The 14,391-nt window shown below is 41.8% G+C and overlaps 1 protein-coding gene across 3 annotated transcripts in view; it reads right to left on the reverse strand.

Moving 5' to 3' along the window:
- The window catches only part of tox2 (TOX high mobility group box family member 2), a 64,153-nt gene that overhangs the window by 20,608 nt on the left and 29,154 nt on the right, over positions 1–14,391 (reverse strand). For all 3 annotated transcript variants that reach the window (XM_037251275.1, XM_037251272.1, XM_037251274.1), the window contains exon 4: positions 2,613–2,948. In XM_037251275.1, the coding sequence (XP_037107170.1) occupies positions 2,613–2,948 (336 nt within the window). The remainder of the gene's footprint in view (positions 1–2,612; positions 2,949–14,391) is intronic.

Raw genomic sequence — 14,391 nt, forward strand, 5'->3', positions numbered from 1 at the left:
TTCAACATGCTCAAGATTGAATATAAGCCCCTGACCTCCAGATGTAGTGGATCCATTTCAACAACAGAGATATTGTTTATAGTGTGCACACATAGCCGCATACACATGCAGGGGCGCACAGCGGCGACTCCCTCTCCAAAATGAAATCATCTCATCTCGAAGAGTCCAAAATTAAGAATTAACCCTCTTTACTGTCCGCCCAGGTATTCGTATCGACGGCCTCTCGCGTTTGAACTCGGTCATTTGCTTAATGACTCCGGTCGACAGAGTGTGTCAAGGTGAGGCACAGATTTAATAGAAATTCCTTCTCTGCACAAATGAACCTTGCTCCGTTACGCTTTGGTAGCTTTGCTAGGCAGAAAACTATTTGATTTAGACCTTTCTGATTTTCAGCAGCGGAGCTTGACAGAGCAAAAAAAAAAAAAAAAAAAAAAAAATGCGTGCACCGAGGAAACGTCGAGAAGCTATTTAAAGTATCTAAATTGCTGTCTGCTTCACCTCCTTTCATTTGGAATAATCTATCTCTAAAAATGGCAAACAAGTGATGATTATCACCGGATATGAAAACGACAAATCTTCATATCCAGTAAATACATTGAAACTAAGGATTGTACATTGCCAGCAAATCAAGTATTGCATCTAATACACTTCTGGTTACAGCTGTGATTTGTCCATGCACAATGACGACAATCTAAACTTTTTGCAAATATATTTTATGGTGTTCTTTCTGTAGTTCTTTCTATCAGACCATTCTGGATGTTTCAAATTTATCAACGATCAGACAAAATTTCCAGGATGAATTTCTTTTTAACGATCTGTGGAAATGGATGAAATTATTTTGTACGCTTACAACAAAAAAGGTATATTTCCTATGTCTTTCCAGGCTGAGACCTTTTTGTTCATCGACTTATGATGGATATGTCTCCAAAAGTTCATGTCGCTCAGCGAATATGGCTTAGGGGGCGGAATTTTGGAGTGAAGTTAGACATTTTGTCTTTCATGGCAAGTCATCATACTTGGAACTTTGACAGTTTGAAGGTAGAAATGTCCAAATGACCCTAAAATGACCGCTGCAAACCAAAATGGCAGACATAGCATTTCTATTCAGCAATGGTGCCTTGAGACTTTTTATGCATCTATCCATGCCAACCCAATTTCATGTCGCTTATGAAAATAGCTCCTGGGCCTGGATTTAAAAAATAAAAAAAAATCCAGTGGATGCTACGGAACCAGTTTTGGTTGTTATTCCTACAACATAAAAGCAATCTTCATGAAATGGACCTTTAGCCTAAATTCCTGAACTATGTGTTTTTAAAAAAATACCCTGACAGTTAAAGCACTGCTTCTGTGGCAAAGGTCACGACCAAAATGTAAATTGTGTATGAGGATAAATGATACAAATCCAATTCCTCCGGGTGGTGGTGGGGGATGCTTAGCAGGAATCCCCAACCCCCGGTCCGCGGACCGGTACCGGTCCGTGGGTCACTTGGTACCGGGCCGCCAAGCCGCACAGAATTTTATATATTTTTTTTAACGACGATCAATTAATTCAGGTCAAGACGCTCGTCCTGGTCACGTGACATGTTTCCCCAGTCGAGCCCGCAAAGCTAGCAAAAATGAGTAAGAATATATTTTGAAAAATTATTTTTAAAAAAATGGCGATTCTCTCCCAATTACATCCGTCGGTGCATCTATGTCTCTTGAGTCAGGTTAATTTAGGTCAAGAAGCTCCTCCCCCCCAGTCGAGCCCGCGAAGCTAGCAAAAATGAGCAAGAAACAGACATGTTTGGAAAGCTTCTTCGGAAAGGGAAAAAAGCCCAGTGAGGAGACGGAAGAAGAAGAGGCTACGACTTCTAAGAAAAGGAAAGCTGCATTTAAAAGAAAGTCCTACTTCAAATATGGATTTATTGCCACAGGTGACTTGCCAAGCAAGCCCACTCTGCATAATATGTGGCGACTGGCGACAGGCTAGCTAACGAGGCAATGAGTGCTTGGGCACATGGAGACCAAGCATCCTGAATTAAAAGACAAACCTTAACCACTTCAGGTGTCATTGTCTCCGATTACGCCGGCTCGTTTCTGAGAAACAAGCTCAGTGCTCCCACAAACTCAACGTAATGGCAAGTTTTATTTTCATCTCGTTTATACTTGTTTTTATGCCAGTCGTACCATTTTATTTCATCGTATTTATATATTTATTATCAATGTATTATTTATTTATATAAATGTATTATTTATTTATATAAAGGCCGGTCCGCGAAAATATTTCTGACACGTAACCGGTCCGTGGCGCAAAAAAAGGTTGGGGACCACTGATCTACACTACTGTAGTTATAGTTCAGATGTATATCGAGCCATGTGCTGACTGTTGTTTGGTCCTGTATCGCCTCTGGGCCTGATAAACGCTCCAATACATTCTCTTTGATCTTGATGTGAATCTGTATAAAATATAGCCTCTTTTGTTTTCATTAGTAGGCTAGTAACTTTTAACAATACGCTGGCCGGCACCTTTAAGCCGATAAATTGATGGCCAAGGCTCAGAATCAATTGTCATCATATTCAATTGTTGTTTTTAGTGATCTCGCCATTGGGAATCGTCGGTTTGTACTCACCGAGTGCATTTGGCCGGAGACCAGCTGGCCGTCTTGCGCCAGCATGTTGGACATCATCAAGGTGGGCAGCTCCGGGTAGGAATAAGGGTTGATGAGGCCATTGTGCGACAGCGAGTGACAGAGGTAGCCTGTGGAGTCATGCTCCATCAGGTGAAGGAGGGGAGGTTCCGGGTGGTTAGGTGGAGTGATGGGTGGGATCTCGTAGTCTTCGTCGCCGGCTCCGTTGCCGCTGGCCGTTCCGCCACCGCTGCCACCGTTGCCTCCTCCGCCGCCACCGCCGCCTCCTGCTCCTCCGCCGTTGTTGCCGCTACCGCCGCCAGTCTGAGCTGTGTAGTTCTGAGGAAGACACAGACATGTTTGGACGAGGAGCAGTTTTCACCCTGGTCTGTCCACCAGAGTCTCAGTAAGATCTAATTGGAGGAGAAGTTGGATCTACCCTGGACTGGTCACTCATCAGTCGCAGGGCAATAGAGTAGACCACTCATATTTGTGCCTGTAGACAATTTAGAGTCTTCATGAACAAGAACGTTTTGGGAGTGTAAGAAGAAGCTGGAGCACTGGTAAAGCTGGAGATGAGATACAAACCCCAAATCCCTAATCCAAACTGAGAAGCAGACTTGCTTAAATGGAAACCATTCTTAAATGGAAATGTTACTTTAAAAGATTCCTATTTTTGAGTGTTTCATGTTTTTACGCAAAGGTATGAAAATAAAGCCGGTTTCATCTGTTTTCAGTTAAGAAAAGTATAAACGGCACCTCAAGCTATGACCCTTATGCATATTATCCCAAATGGACTCCAGACACCAGAAACTCATACCAAAAGTAATGTGCAAGAAAAAACCCAAGAAAAAAACACCCAACACACTCACAAAAAAAAAAAAAAAATGACACTAATGAAGATTTGCTGCTAAATATCAAAACATAAGCACATGTGCGCTGTGATTGTTTTTCAAGTAGATCAGGGGGGAAAAAAATCACTGTTAGCGATTAGATAATTGCTGATGATAATCTTTGAGAGAAATCTAATCAGGCGTTTGCTGACTTTGATCAGAAGCGGGGAAAAGAACTCAAATTCACTCAGATTGTCAGTATGTCAACAATTTGTTCTTTCCGCAGGCTTTCGTGACCCCATCCACCTTCACCTGAGACGGCGACACTTCTCCAAAACTTTTACTAATGCTTTCAATTCAAATTTTCTTTCATATCATTTGTCGCAAAACAAAACAAAGTGCCCAAAAACCCAAACGATACTTGAACGCTAACACGCCGTGTCCAATCAGCTCCACAAAGACACCCAGAGAGAAAAAATAGCCAGGGGAGTCAACAGGGAGCGAAAAAGCAATCTCCAGCTGAAACGACTCCCATTGTAATGACTGTGTCAAATTAATCATCACAAATAATATTCCGGTGTCAGCCATTCAAGGGTTTTTTAATAGAATTTTTATGATTCACGTCATGCGGCATACATCAAACAGTCAGTCCGGCAACATTTCTCAAATCAATTCAATATCATCTTTGTGTAGGCTGTCATGCTCGGCGGCAGAGTGGTCATTTATCTCGGTGGCAGATACTTTTGGAGGAGAAAAAGAAGATGGCTGAGAGAGAGAGAGAGAGAGTGAGAGAGCGCGTGAGCGAGAGAGAGAAAGAGAGAGAGCGAGAGAGCGAGAGCGAGAGAGAGAGAGTTGTGTCGTAATTTTTCTTCAAGGTGAACGCATTGTTTGCCCGTTTCAACTGTTCCACTGTACTTTGAAATTTCATACACATTTAAAATACAATAAACATGTCAAACGTAACTATAGTTTAAATTTTAAATGTTCCATATTTTGCAAACCCACATACTAGAATCTCTCAATATATAACAATACCGTATAATATGAATTCATAGGCCAATAAAAGCATAAAAAAAATTATACAACATCCAATACTGTACTCAAACAAGAAGTGAAAAAAATGGCCATCGTTGGCCGTCTAATAAAAATCCACGTGCAAAGCAGCCATAGAACAGCTGCATCATTTTACACACACGAGAGAGAATGTTGTAGCTTTCAGCAGAATTGAAATCCATTTAAAATCCTTTGAGCCAGGCTTTTAATTGGACATTTCATCCTCTTCCCTTACACTTAATGGGAAAGAAACAAGGTGATCACTTCCAGTCTCTACATAGGCTGACATGAGTTTTCAGCCTCCGTCCTTTGAAGACAGATGTTTTTGTGTGTGTGTGCAAACCTTTAGGGATCACTTGTGTTATTGTTTGGTCTAATGGATGAGAAAAGCAACATTTCCTGAGATTCAATGTCCCTCATAATTGTTGGAAGGAAATGGGATTGTCCGCTGTAAACATCCAAGCCATTGTGCGCGTCCCTCGCCATTGTGCTCCAACGGGTGCCATCTTTGAGTGATCATGGAGTGTGTTCACCTACCTTTTTTGTTTGTCATTTTTCTAAGTGTATATCCACAAAAGCAGCGATAGTTTCCTGCTTGCAAAGTCTCATCCATTGGACTCGATGATAAAATGTAAATATGCCAAAGACATCCCCAGTTGGATTGTGGCTTGATAAATCAGTCATACATCTCCATTGTGCATGCATGTGTTTTTTGCATGTGAAATCGCACACTGTACTGTACTGTACTGTACTCTGAATATTATTATTTTTATTTTGCAAGGTAATTATAATAAATGGAATCAAATAAAAATCACCATATTGGTGGAATGACTTGATTCAAGACTTTGGTCAATGTTGTCTGTTTCTAGATAGGTTATCTATAAAGCATAAACGTAAGGAAACGAAAAACAAACAAGTAAAACAAACAAAAAAAGGAATAAAACAGTCTCAAATGACATTTATATTTAAAAAAAATCAGTATTGCAAATTGAGTATACCACCATAAAATTTGCTTTCCCTAATAGACAATGAAAATATATAATCAATTTTTACGACATCGTTAGCTTCTATATTATATGGGTTATTATTTGACTGGGGAATAGGGAACTTGGCTTCCACGGTGGGAGCTGCAGTAACATTTTAATTAAGCGCCGCGTCTCTGGACCGTAACAGTTGCATTGCAGCGCACCTTCCGTCAGAGGGAAACAGATGAAGAGACAGTTGGCGTGGGACAGAGCGAGGAAATATCATTGATTGGGGAGCGCTCCAGCTTGTCTTTTTATTTTGGCACTCATCTAATCCTCCCTCTGTAGCCTTTCCTGCGCAGTCAAGGCCTTCTGGAGATGATATTGACTGTGGCTAATGGCTCATTAGCTGCACTTTTTTTTTCTTATTAGATTATTGTTAGAACACTTGCACGTATCAGCATCCAGGACAAAACGAGATTATAACGTCTAATAATTTTATCATGCTATATTTACGGTGATAATAGATGAAGATCAAGCTGAAAATAGATTTACATGTCGAAACAAGCAAAAGCATCTTGAACTGGATGGATGGATGGATGGATGGATGGATGGATGGATGGATGGATGGATGGATGGAAAAAAAGAGAAAGGATGAAACTAAAGCTAAATAATAATGTTTATTATTTGATAAGGCTTCTCTGGTAACCTAGACACATGTTGGGCAATCGCCCTGGCTTGGCTTCCGCTCGGCCGCATGCCACTTTGAATTAGTTGCTGGCGGAGCAAGAGATGACCCGCCCTCATCTTTTTGCAACATGCATTAGTACGCCACTCAGAGCCTGGTACCGCCCGAGGTTAAACACAAATTATATCATTTCTGTCATCCAATCAAATCACACCCGTCCCGCTCTGACTCGCTGGACGCATAATGAAATATGACATGGCGCAAACGCAGTTGACGCTAATCGGCCTTGACGCGCCATCAGATGGCGGTGACCCCGTGAACCCCGTCTGACAAGTGAGACAAGCGGTGGGAACAGGATACGACGTAGCGAAGACAGAAGGGAAACAGAAAAGATCGAAAGTATCGGTGGCGGTGGGTATATGAAAATAAAAAGGTTTCTGTTTTGTTTTCGGAATCTAAAGTCAACAGATAACAGAATAATTTACCCAAGTTTGTCTTTCTCTATTTCTTTTTTGTTAATAAGCAAAAAGGTGAACGTGGACATCTGCATACTTGGACTTTTGCACCATTATTGCCTTCCCTGCTCCATTTTATGAAACCACTCATCATGTCTTCTGTGGTCAGCGTTGGCGAGATAGCGCCATTACCGTGTAGATCAGGCACCAAGCGGGACAAGCAAGGTATAGGGTAGCTGTAAGCAGATGCCTGGCACTCGTCAGTCTTTGCTGCACTCCTGCCAAAATGTTCTTTGTAGTGCCTCTGACATGATCGTGTGGCACAAGATCAGCTCTGGTTTTAATTAAGCCCAACTTGACAGCGAACAGAGATGGATGGTGTTGTAGAATGGGCCTCTCTGTGTTCCATGTAAAGTGGGACTCTAGCAACACTATAAACAAGACCATTTGTAAATAAACGGCGGGAAAAAAGATGAGATAAAGAGTGCCCGACTTTGTCTGCTTGCCTCTTTGGAAGCTTGCAGCGTAGCGTCAGAGGTAATGGCAGCATGAGTGGAGTTTGAAGTGTAATTCAGCAGTGTGACCAAGCCTTTCAATAGGCAGAAAAGTGCATACTAGTGTTAAGGCAGATCTGTCACACTCCTAACAGAGGTAATGAAGGGTACTTTATTTTCTCCAATGTAAAGTGTAGCGCAAAACCTGTTGTGTGCCCAAACCTGGAGACAGAGCTTGTGTCCTGACCTCCATCACTGGAAAAGAGCCTTAAAAAGAGAATACAGGATACAATTTTGACCCTGATTCAGCGTTAAAAGGATAAAACCTTTGATTGGAACGTGTTTTGGATCGATTATGGGAGAATGTTCCCATTTTTAAGCTTAACGCTGATAAAAACAAAGCGCAAACCAGCTCCGTGCTGCAGAGTGACGGTCATGTTAAGGCTACTGTGTGTTTAGCGGGCAGGCACAGGAAGGAAGTGGATGTTTCAAATGAGGAGCATAATCACAGTCGCTGCCTGACAGGGCGCATTTAGGATTACATTGGCCGGCGTACAATTTTATTCCCCCTTTTACTCCTCTTCCATTTCTTTAACTTGTTGGCGACTATCTTCTCTCCACAGCAGGCGCTCAAACATACAACGCAAATAAAATAATAAAAATCACCGCCGCTCTCTTTTAAAGCGAGTTCACTCATCTTGCTTTTTCTTCCTCCCACAGCCTAACTGGCTATTAGCATGCGCACAATGGCGCTACTGTGAGCGCACGACAAAACAAATTATTGTTGCAAGAAAAGGTAAATGGAGAATACAAAAAATGTACCCAAAAAAAAAAAAAAAAAGCCTGCAGCGTTTGGACTGAGTGAGTGGAACAATGTAGGGAATAACAAAAGGAGCGCTGATGGTGCAGTCACGCAGACAAATCGGCATTATTCGCAGAATTGTTAGGATCCTGTCACCCACAAATAACTATGCTTTAAACAAACGGAGGGGTGTTAAATCCTCCGTTCATTCCTGTGAGCGTAATAGCCATTGAAAGGCTTTTTGTGCACATTTCATACATATGTCTGATTTTTCTACTTTAAACATTTAACTTTTGCCTGCTTTGTTGGTGTCACTGTGTGCTTAAGTGTCGTCGTGCCCCCACCCTCCTCCAGGGATGGAGAGTCCATGAGAGACTGGCAGAGCTGGTGCCAACAGGACGCTAACATCTGTGCCCTTGTGCTCTTGGTTGTCATTGTTGGCCGCGAGGCTGGCGGCGAGCGGACGGGACGGCTCGCCGCTGGCGTCAATGAACTCCGCTGTTTGCGCCGTTTGGCACAGCGACGCTCATCATTGCTAAGGACGTGAAGATTGATATCGAAATTGATACCAACCTTTTCACTTTCTCTTCTAAAAGCTCAATTTAAATTTGTGAAGTGTCGGGCAAAATGAAAATAGAGGTATATATAATAGAGTCAAATAAATAGATGTATACTATTATTATTATTATTAGAATCAGTTCCAAGGGTGACAGAACCCATAATTTAAATTTCAAAAATTAATCAACATTTTAGAGAATAGCTACTTTACAGCAGTACAAACCCAAATTAGTTTTTAAAAATATTCTGGTGTATTTGTTCATAATCCACATTAGGAAGATGAGTTTGAAATTATATTAACGTGTTTAAGGATCATGGTTTGAATTATTAATGTAAGGAATTAATACAACTTTTAGTGAGATGTTCTTATAAAATTACCCTTGAGAAGATTTTATTTCCGGTTGTCAGATCCTACAGAATCTTAGAATATTGGTCAACACAGCTTCAGATTCTTCCCTCTTTATTTTTTCCTCTCCTGACTTTCAAAATCAATTGGATGCGTCATTTTCATCCTCAGAATTTCCCAGCAATTTCGGATTTAGAAGATAAGGCACAATGACTTGTTTCTCACACTTTTTCTGCCCTCGCAGAGTCGGTTAAGGTTTCCCTCCCTCCCCCCCTCGTGCGTGTCTCCTCTTCCCACCATATGTTTCTGATGAGCCATTGTCGAACATGATCCCTGAACTCTTTTATGTGCAACCTTTAACAAATCTATCACATTTGGGCCTTCATGTTCTGAATTAAAGTCCCATTCCAACCTTTTCAGTCAAGATGAGTAATATTCTCGTTGGCAGGCGGCCAGAATCCCCCAAAAACTCGCGGACGTCTGGAGACGTCGACGTGCCGGAATTAGTCCGGCTTCAGCCGTGTGTGACTGACAGGAAGCAAAGTGATTGGGGCAGGGGGGTTCTGGTATCTTTGGATCGGTGTGCTGATTAAAGCGCTGGGGTTTTGCTAACTCCCGCCGTTCGGCGCCCTACGCCGACGTGTGGGCCCTGCTGGTCTGAATTACAGCTCGGCCACATTAGGTTGATTTACAGCTTCCTTTCGCTGTTTAGGTAGGAAGGGGGGCGGGGTCTGGAGTGGTTGCCCCGGTCTTTTTTTCATTGATTCCTCACTTCAATTCCTCCCTTCACCTGACTCACCTCATCTGCACATTGATCTGGTAGCTCCCCATCTACTGGTTTTCATTTTTCCTCCTCCCCACAAGCAATTTCCATCCCGCAAACGTCCGCCTGACTTGACGCGATGTCTCCACACCGTTTCCCACCGACTGCACCTTCCCTCCCCTCCGCACCCCCCCGATACATCTTTTGTGAAAATGAAAACAAGCGGCAGTCTGCCAAAATATTTCTATAGCCCGCGTGCTGACAATGCAGGGACACGGAGACAAAGCAAAAAGATGCGCAGGCATATTTGTGGCGGCGGTGGCAGAGAGATGGAAAGCGTTTTCTCTCACTCTCGTTTTTTGCTTTCTCTCCGTGGCCTCGGTGCAGTCATTCACCGGCAACCTTTCAATGAATCATGTCCATTTAAGAGCTCTCTTAAAAAAAAAAAAAAAAAGACCATACACCATACATATATTTGTGTAAGGCCTTTTTCTCTTACTCTCCCCTCAGCGCCCTCGTGATGAGATGAAACTAATGGCAACCTTAATGTGTTTGTGTAGGCCCTCGCATCCTATTGGACAGACACAGCACTCGCATCACAAGGCCTGCTATTTGCTCTTTTGAGTCCTGAGCTGAGATCCAAACTTAGAACTGCTTAACTGTGAAGCAGGCGTGCTACCCACTTGACCACCGTGCTGCTGCTTATTAAATCACAATTAATTATTAAACCACTGGTGCAGTACATCAGTACAGATTGTGTTGCTCTGATTAGTTTTTTGCACTGAGCCATCAATAGTTTATGTGATCAATCCTATTTTGATTGAGCCGGCCAAGTAGTGGAAAACACCGTTGGTATTTATAGTACATGTTTGAGGAAGTATTCAAGTGTTTTGTGATGATTGCATAGAGCGTCAGTTATTTGCAGTTAGGCTCGGTCATCCACTGTTACTATATGACCATAATATGGATATATGACCAAAATGATTGCTTAGCGGCTCTTTTATTATCCATGAAAGCATCGCTGTGAGTTGCAACATCTGCTTGCTGTCGCAGTAATTAAAGACAAATCAGCAAACGAGCCACTAAAACATAAATCCAATCATTCACCAGCAGATGTTTCCTTTTTTGTACCTGTTTTACTTGGAGGGCAACGCATTCACTTAAAAGTGAAAGAAATATGCAAATGTGGTTCTTTCAACTCGGCAATCCATAATGTTCTGGCTTTGATGCCGCGAGCCGGATGGTAGCTCCGTACTAGTGAGGCTGGCTGGCTGAGCTAAACACGCCACATGTAGTGCATGCTAAAACCACATGCGGCGGCGGCGGCGTTTTTTTGGCTGCAGAAACGCAACAGCGGCAGCCAATCAATAAAACCTTGTTACACTAATTGCAAGATCATAATCTCCGATTCCTACTTCAGCTGAATATCCAAACAGTCACTCCATTAGCGGAATTATTCCCCCGTGCTGTTCATCCAACTCTCAACCTCTCCTCCCTTCCATTTGCTCATCCACATCCCCCCTCCCCAACCCTTATGACATATTCCTCTCAAACGGCGGTCTTGTTAAACGACGACATCAAAGCGAAGAATCGTCAAGGTAAAGTGCCAATGAAGTTTTTTCTCCAGTTGGCCCGCGATGCCGTGAGAAAGCAACCTTTGAATGCGCCTGCTGTTCCGCTCACAATCAGCAAGTGAAATCCCACTTCAGACGAAGGTCTCGCAAGGAGGGCAAAAGAGGCACTCCAAATTCATTGCTCATATTAAAGCGTCAACGATGAGGTTTTTATGTTTGAGGAGTTGGGGGCAGGGTTGGTGTTTTCCTGCTTGTCTGGAGACGATGAATGATCGCAGCGGAAAGACAAAGAACGGAATCCATGAATCTGTGTCACCTCATGCCCATGAGAGGGAATGAACTTGAGGAAAGTCCCTCTATAGAATGAACAGAATGATGCAATCTCCGTCCATTTGTACTTTCAACTTGGCACTCATAGATATAGGATGAAGGGGGGGCTCCAGTTTGGTGACTGACCAAAAAGCTACAGATATGTTCCATCCATCCATCTAAAATCAATCAATCAATCAATCAATCAATCAAGCAAGCAAGCAAGCAAGCAAGCAAGCAAGCAAGTAAGCAATCACATCTATTCACACAATCTATTCTGGTTTACTTCTTCGTTTTCATGGGAAAAAATGAGATTTTTTAGGGGTTAAAATATTTCTCATTATTTTTTAATACATTTATAATGGTGACACCCATTCTAAAGATTTCCACTATATATAAACAACAAAAGAAAGGCGTTGCCAGATTCACACGATGGGGTGCAGCTTTGAACATCCTGTGCAAAAGAACATATTCGCATTCACTTTCTACACAGTGTGCATGCCGAGCTGCTGACCCAAATGCATTTCAATGCAATGAGGTGTGAAGGAGAAAGAGAGCAACTAGCAAGGAAAAAGAGCAAATGAGGGGGAGTCAAAGAACTAGAAGAAGAAAAAGCAGCAAGAACAGAAAAGTGAGCTTTAGGCGATACAATTTCGTTTTTTGTTGTTTATTTTTGTTTTGTTTTTTTAAGCCGGAGCATGTCGAGAATACTGTTGTTGTGCACGCAGTAGTGTTTTTGTCAAGAATTCAAGGAGCTTATAGAAATATCCTCACTGCTCTATCAACTCTCAGTATAGTAACTTTCACTGCATGGTCATGTTTTTATGCACACATGCAGACTTTTTAAGACTTTTCAATTTGGAATGGAGCTAATGGAGAACAAGGAGACAAGACGAAGTTAAATGGGACCATATTATAAAAAACTACCTTTGTAATTATAACTATTCTGATTGCATTGATTTATTTATTGTGGCAAAGAATAATAACCAAAGCATCTAGCATGTACACAATTATGAACCTATGTTACAGAAACAACTGTATTCACATGAGCCGAAATAGCATGTTAGCACAAATTGACACAGGCAAACAAATCTACGCACTACCCAAATGGGTTACACGTCAGGGATTGTTTGCAATTAACTCTGTCTCTGACTGGAGCTGTCAGATGGAAGAAGGCTAGGACTTGGTGAAGTAGCAAGCAGAGCAAGGCGCATGTCAAACATAAGGTCACCGGGAGTAAACATACACGGCAAAGCGAAGTCGTCGCTTTCACGCCATTTGACTCGCTCGGTGAACCCCCGCCCGTCTTTCTGGCCTTGTCAATCATCTACGCCACATTTGCAAGGCTTTTATCTGTTCTCCAGTAAGACGGCAAAAACGCAGAGTGCACATCAGCACATCTTGTAATCACTCAGTGGCGAGTGCTGTAAGATGCTGAATTCGGAGTTGTTAAGAAAAGCTGTGGATCTAAAGAGTTCTTTGACAGCTGGGAAAATGTGACAGATAACTGCGTTCAAAATCACTGTCTGACATCCGTCGATTTAATGGCAGAGATCTTCCCAATTGACTTCATAAATCATATGCAAATAAAAAAATAGCCACACGATCCACTCTCTTGTCTCATTCTGGGCACAGAGCCACACTTTTAATAAAGTGGCGCATTAAGAAATTAACCAGTGTAAAAAGCAGTAAATTCAACAGAAACATAAAACTAGTGTGGGCCGTGAGTCGGCTGCGGTAATTACAATTGACAGAGACAAATTCCCAACTCCCCCGTGGATGTCAGATGGGCTTATTTCCCAAACTCTGACAAATCTGCCTGTCCAAACACAACCATATGCTCACCCAGTTGTTCGGGACCAGCTGTGCCGCTGCAGAGATTCAAGCCGGGCAGGGTTGCCATGCACATAACCCCCCCCCCCCCCCCCCCACACACACACACTCCATTCTACTTGCCACTACAATAAGGTCCAAATCACTCAAAAGTGAAGCCGTGATTCATGATGACTAAACAATTCAGACGAAGTGAACGTCAAAGTCAGAGTTATCTCCATGGCTGCCACTCGAATTCAGTTTTTTTGTCTATTGAAATGAGGTTGTCAAACAAATATAGTATAGTGCCAATAGGTATTGGGTCGTCTGCAAGGACAGAAGTAGTAGCCTGTTCTAAAAATATCTTATCAGTGATGGGACATTATGAAGGGCAGGTACCAATACCAGGTATCGGGCTGATACTGGCCTAAATTTACGGTATCGGGGTACTCGAGGAGGCTGCCGATAGCAGCCCTGATACTTAAGGGCCTTAAGTTAAGGCAAAAATGATTTCGGATATTGAGTAAGTGCACGATATTGCGGCACTATGGGGAATCATAATCTATATTAGAAAAAGCCACATTTTTTGTTACTTTGATGAAATTTTATAAATCAAAAGTAGGCTACAAGGGATACATTATCTGTAATATATCGGTCTGAAAAAAAGTGATATCCAATATTGTGTTTATTATGTAACTATGGTATGTTTTCATAAAGTACAATAAGGTAGAGTGCTGAGTTTCCCATTATAATAAAAACATCACAAAAATGTTTTTTGTAGGGCTGGAGCAGATTCATTGTATTTATATATGTTGCAATGTGTTTTGAGTACAGATGACTTACAGATGATTTGATTTGGAAAATATGCAACAGCAAAAACATACCGTTTTTTTCCGTGTATAATACGCAAAATTTAACTAATTTATTGTCCTAAAATCTGGGGTGCGCATTATACATGGGTACAATTTTATTTAAATTTTTTTTTTTAAATTTTATTTATTTTTTTTTAATTTTTTTTTTAAGAAAATCATGGTACTGGTACGAGTATTGATTTATGTATTGTTCTCTTCTTGTGTTGTGAAAGAATGTGGGTTGAATAAATACCGAAAGAACAATAGTGTGTTTGTACT

The sequence above is a fragment of the Syngnathus acus genome, chromosome 5, assembly GCF_901709675.1.
Source record: "Syngnathus acus chromosome 5, fSynAcu1.2, whole genome shotgun sequence".
Lineage (NCBI taxonomy): Eukaryota > Metazoa > Chordata > Actinopteri > Syngnathiformes > Syngnathidae > Syngnathus > Syngnathus acus.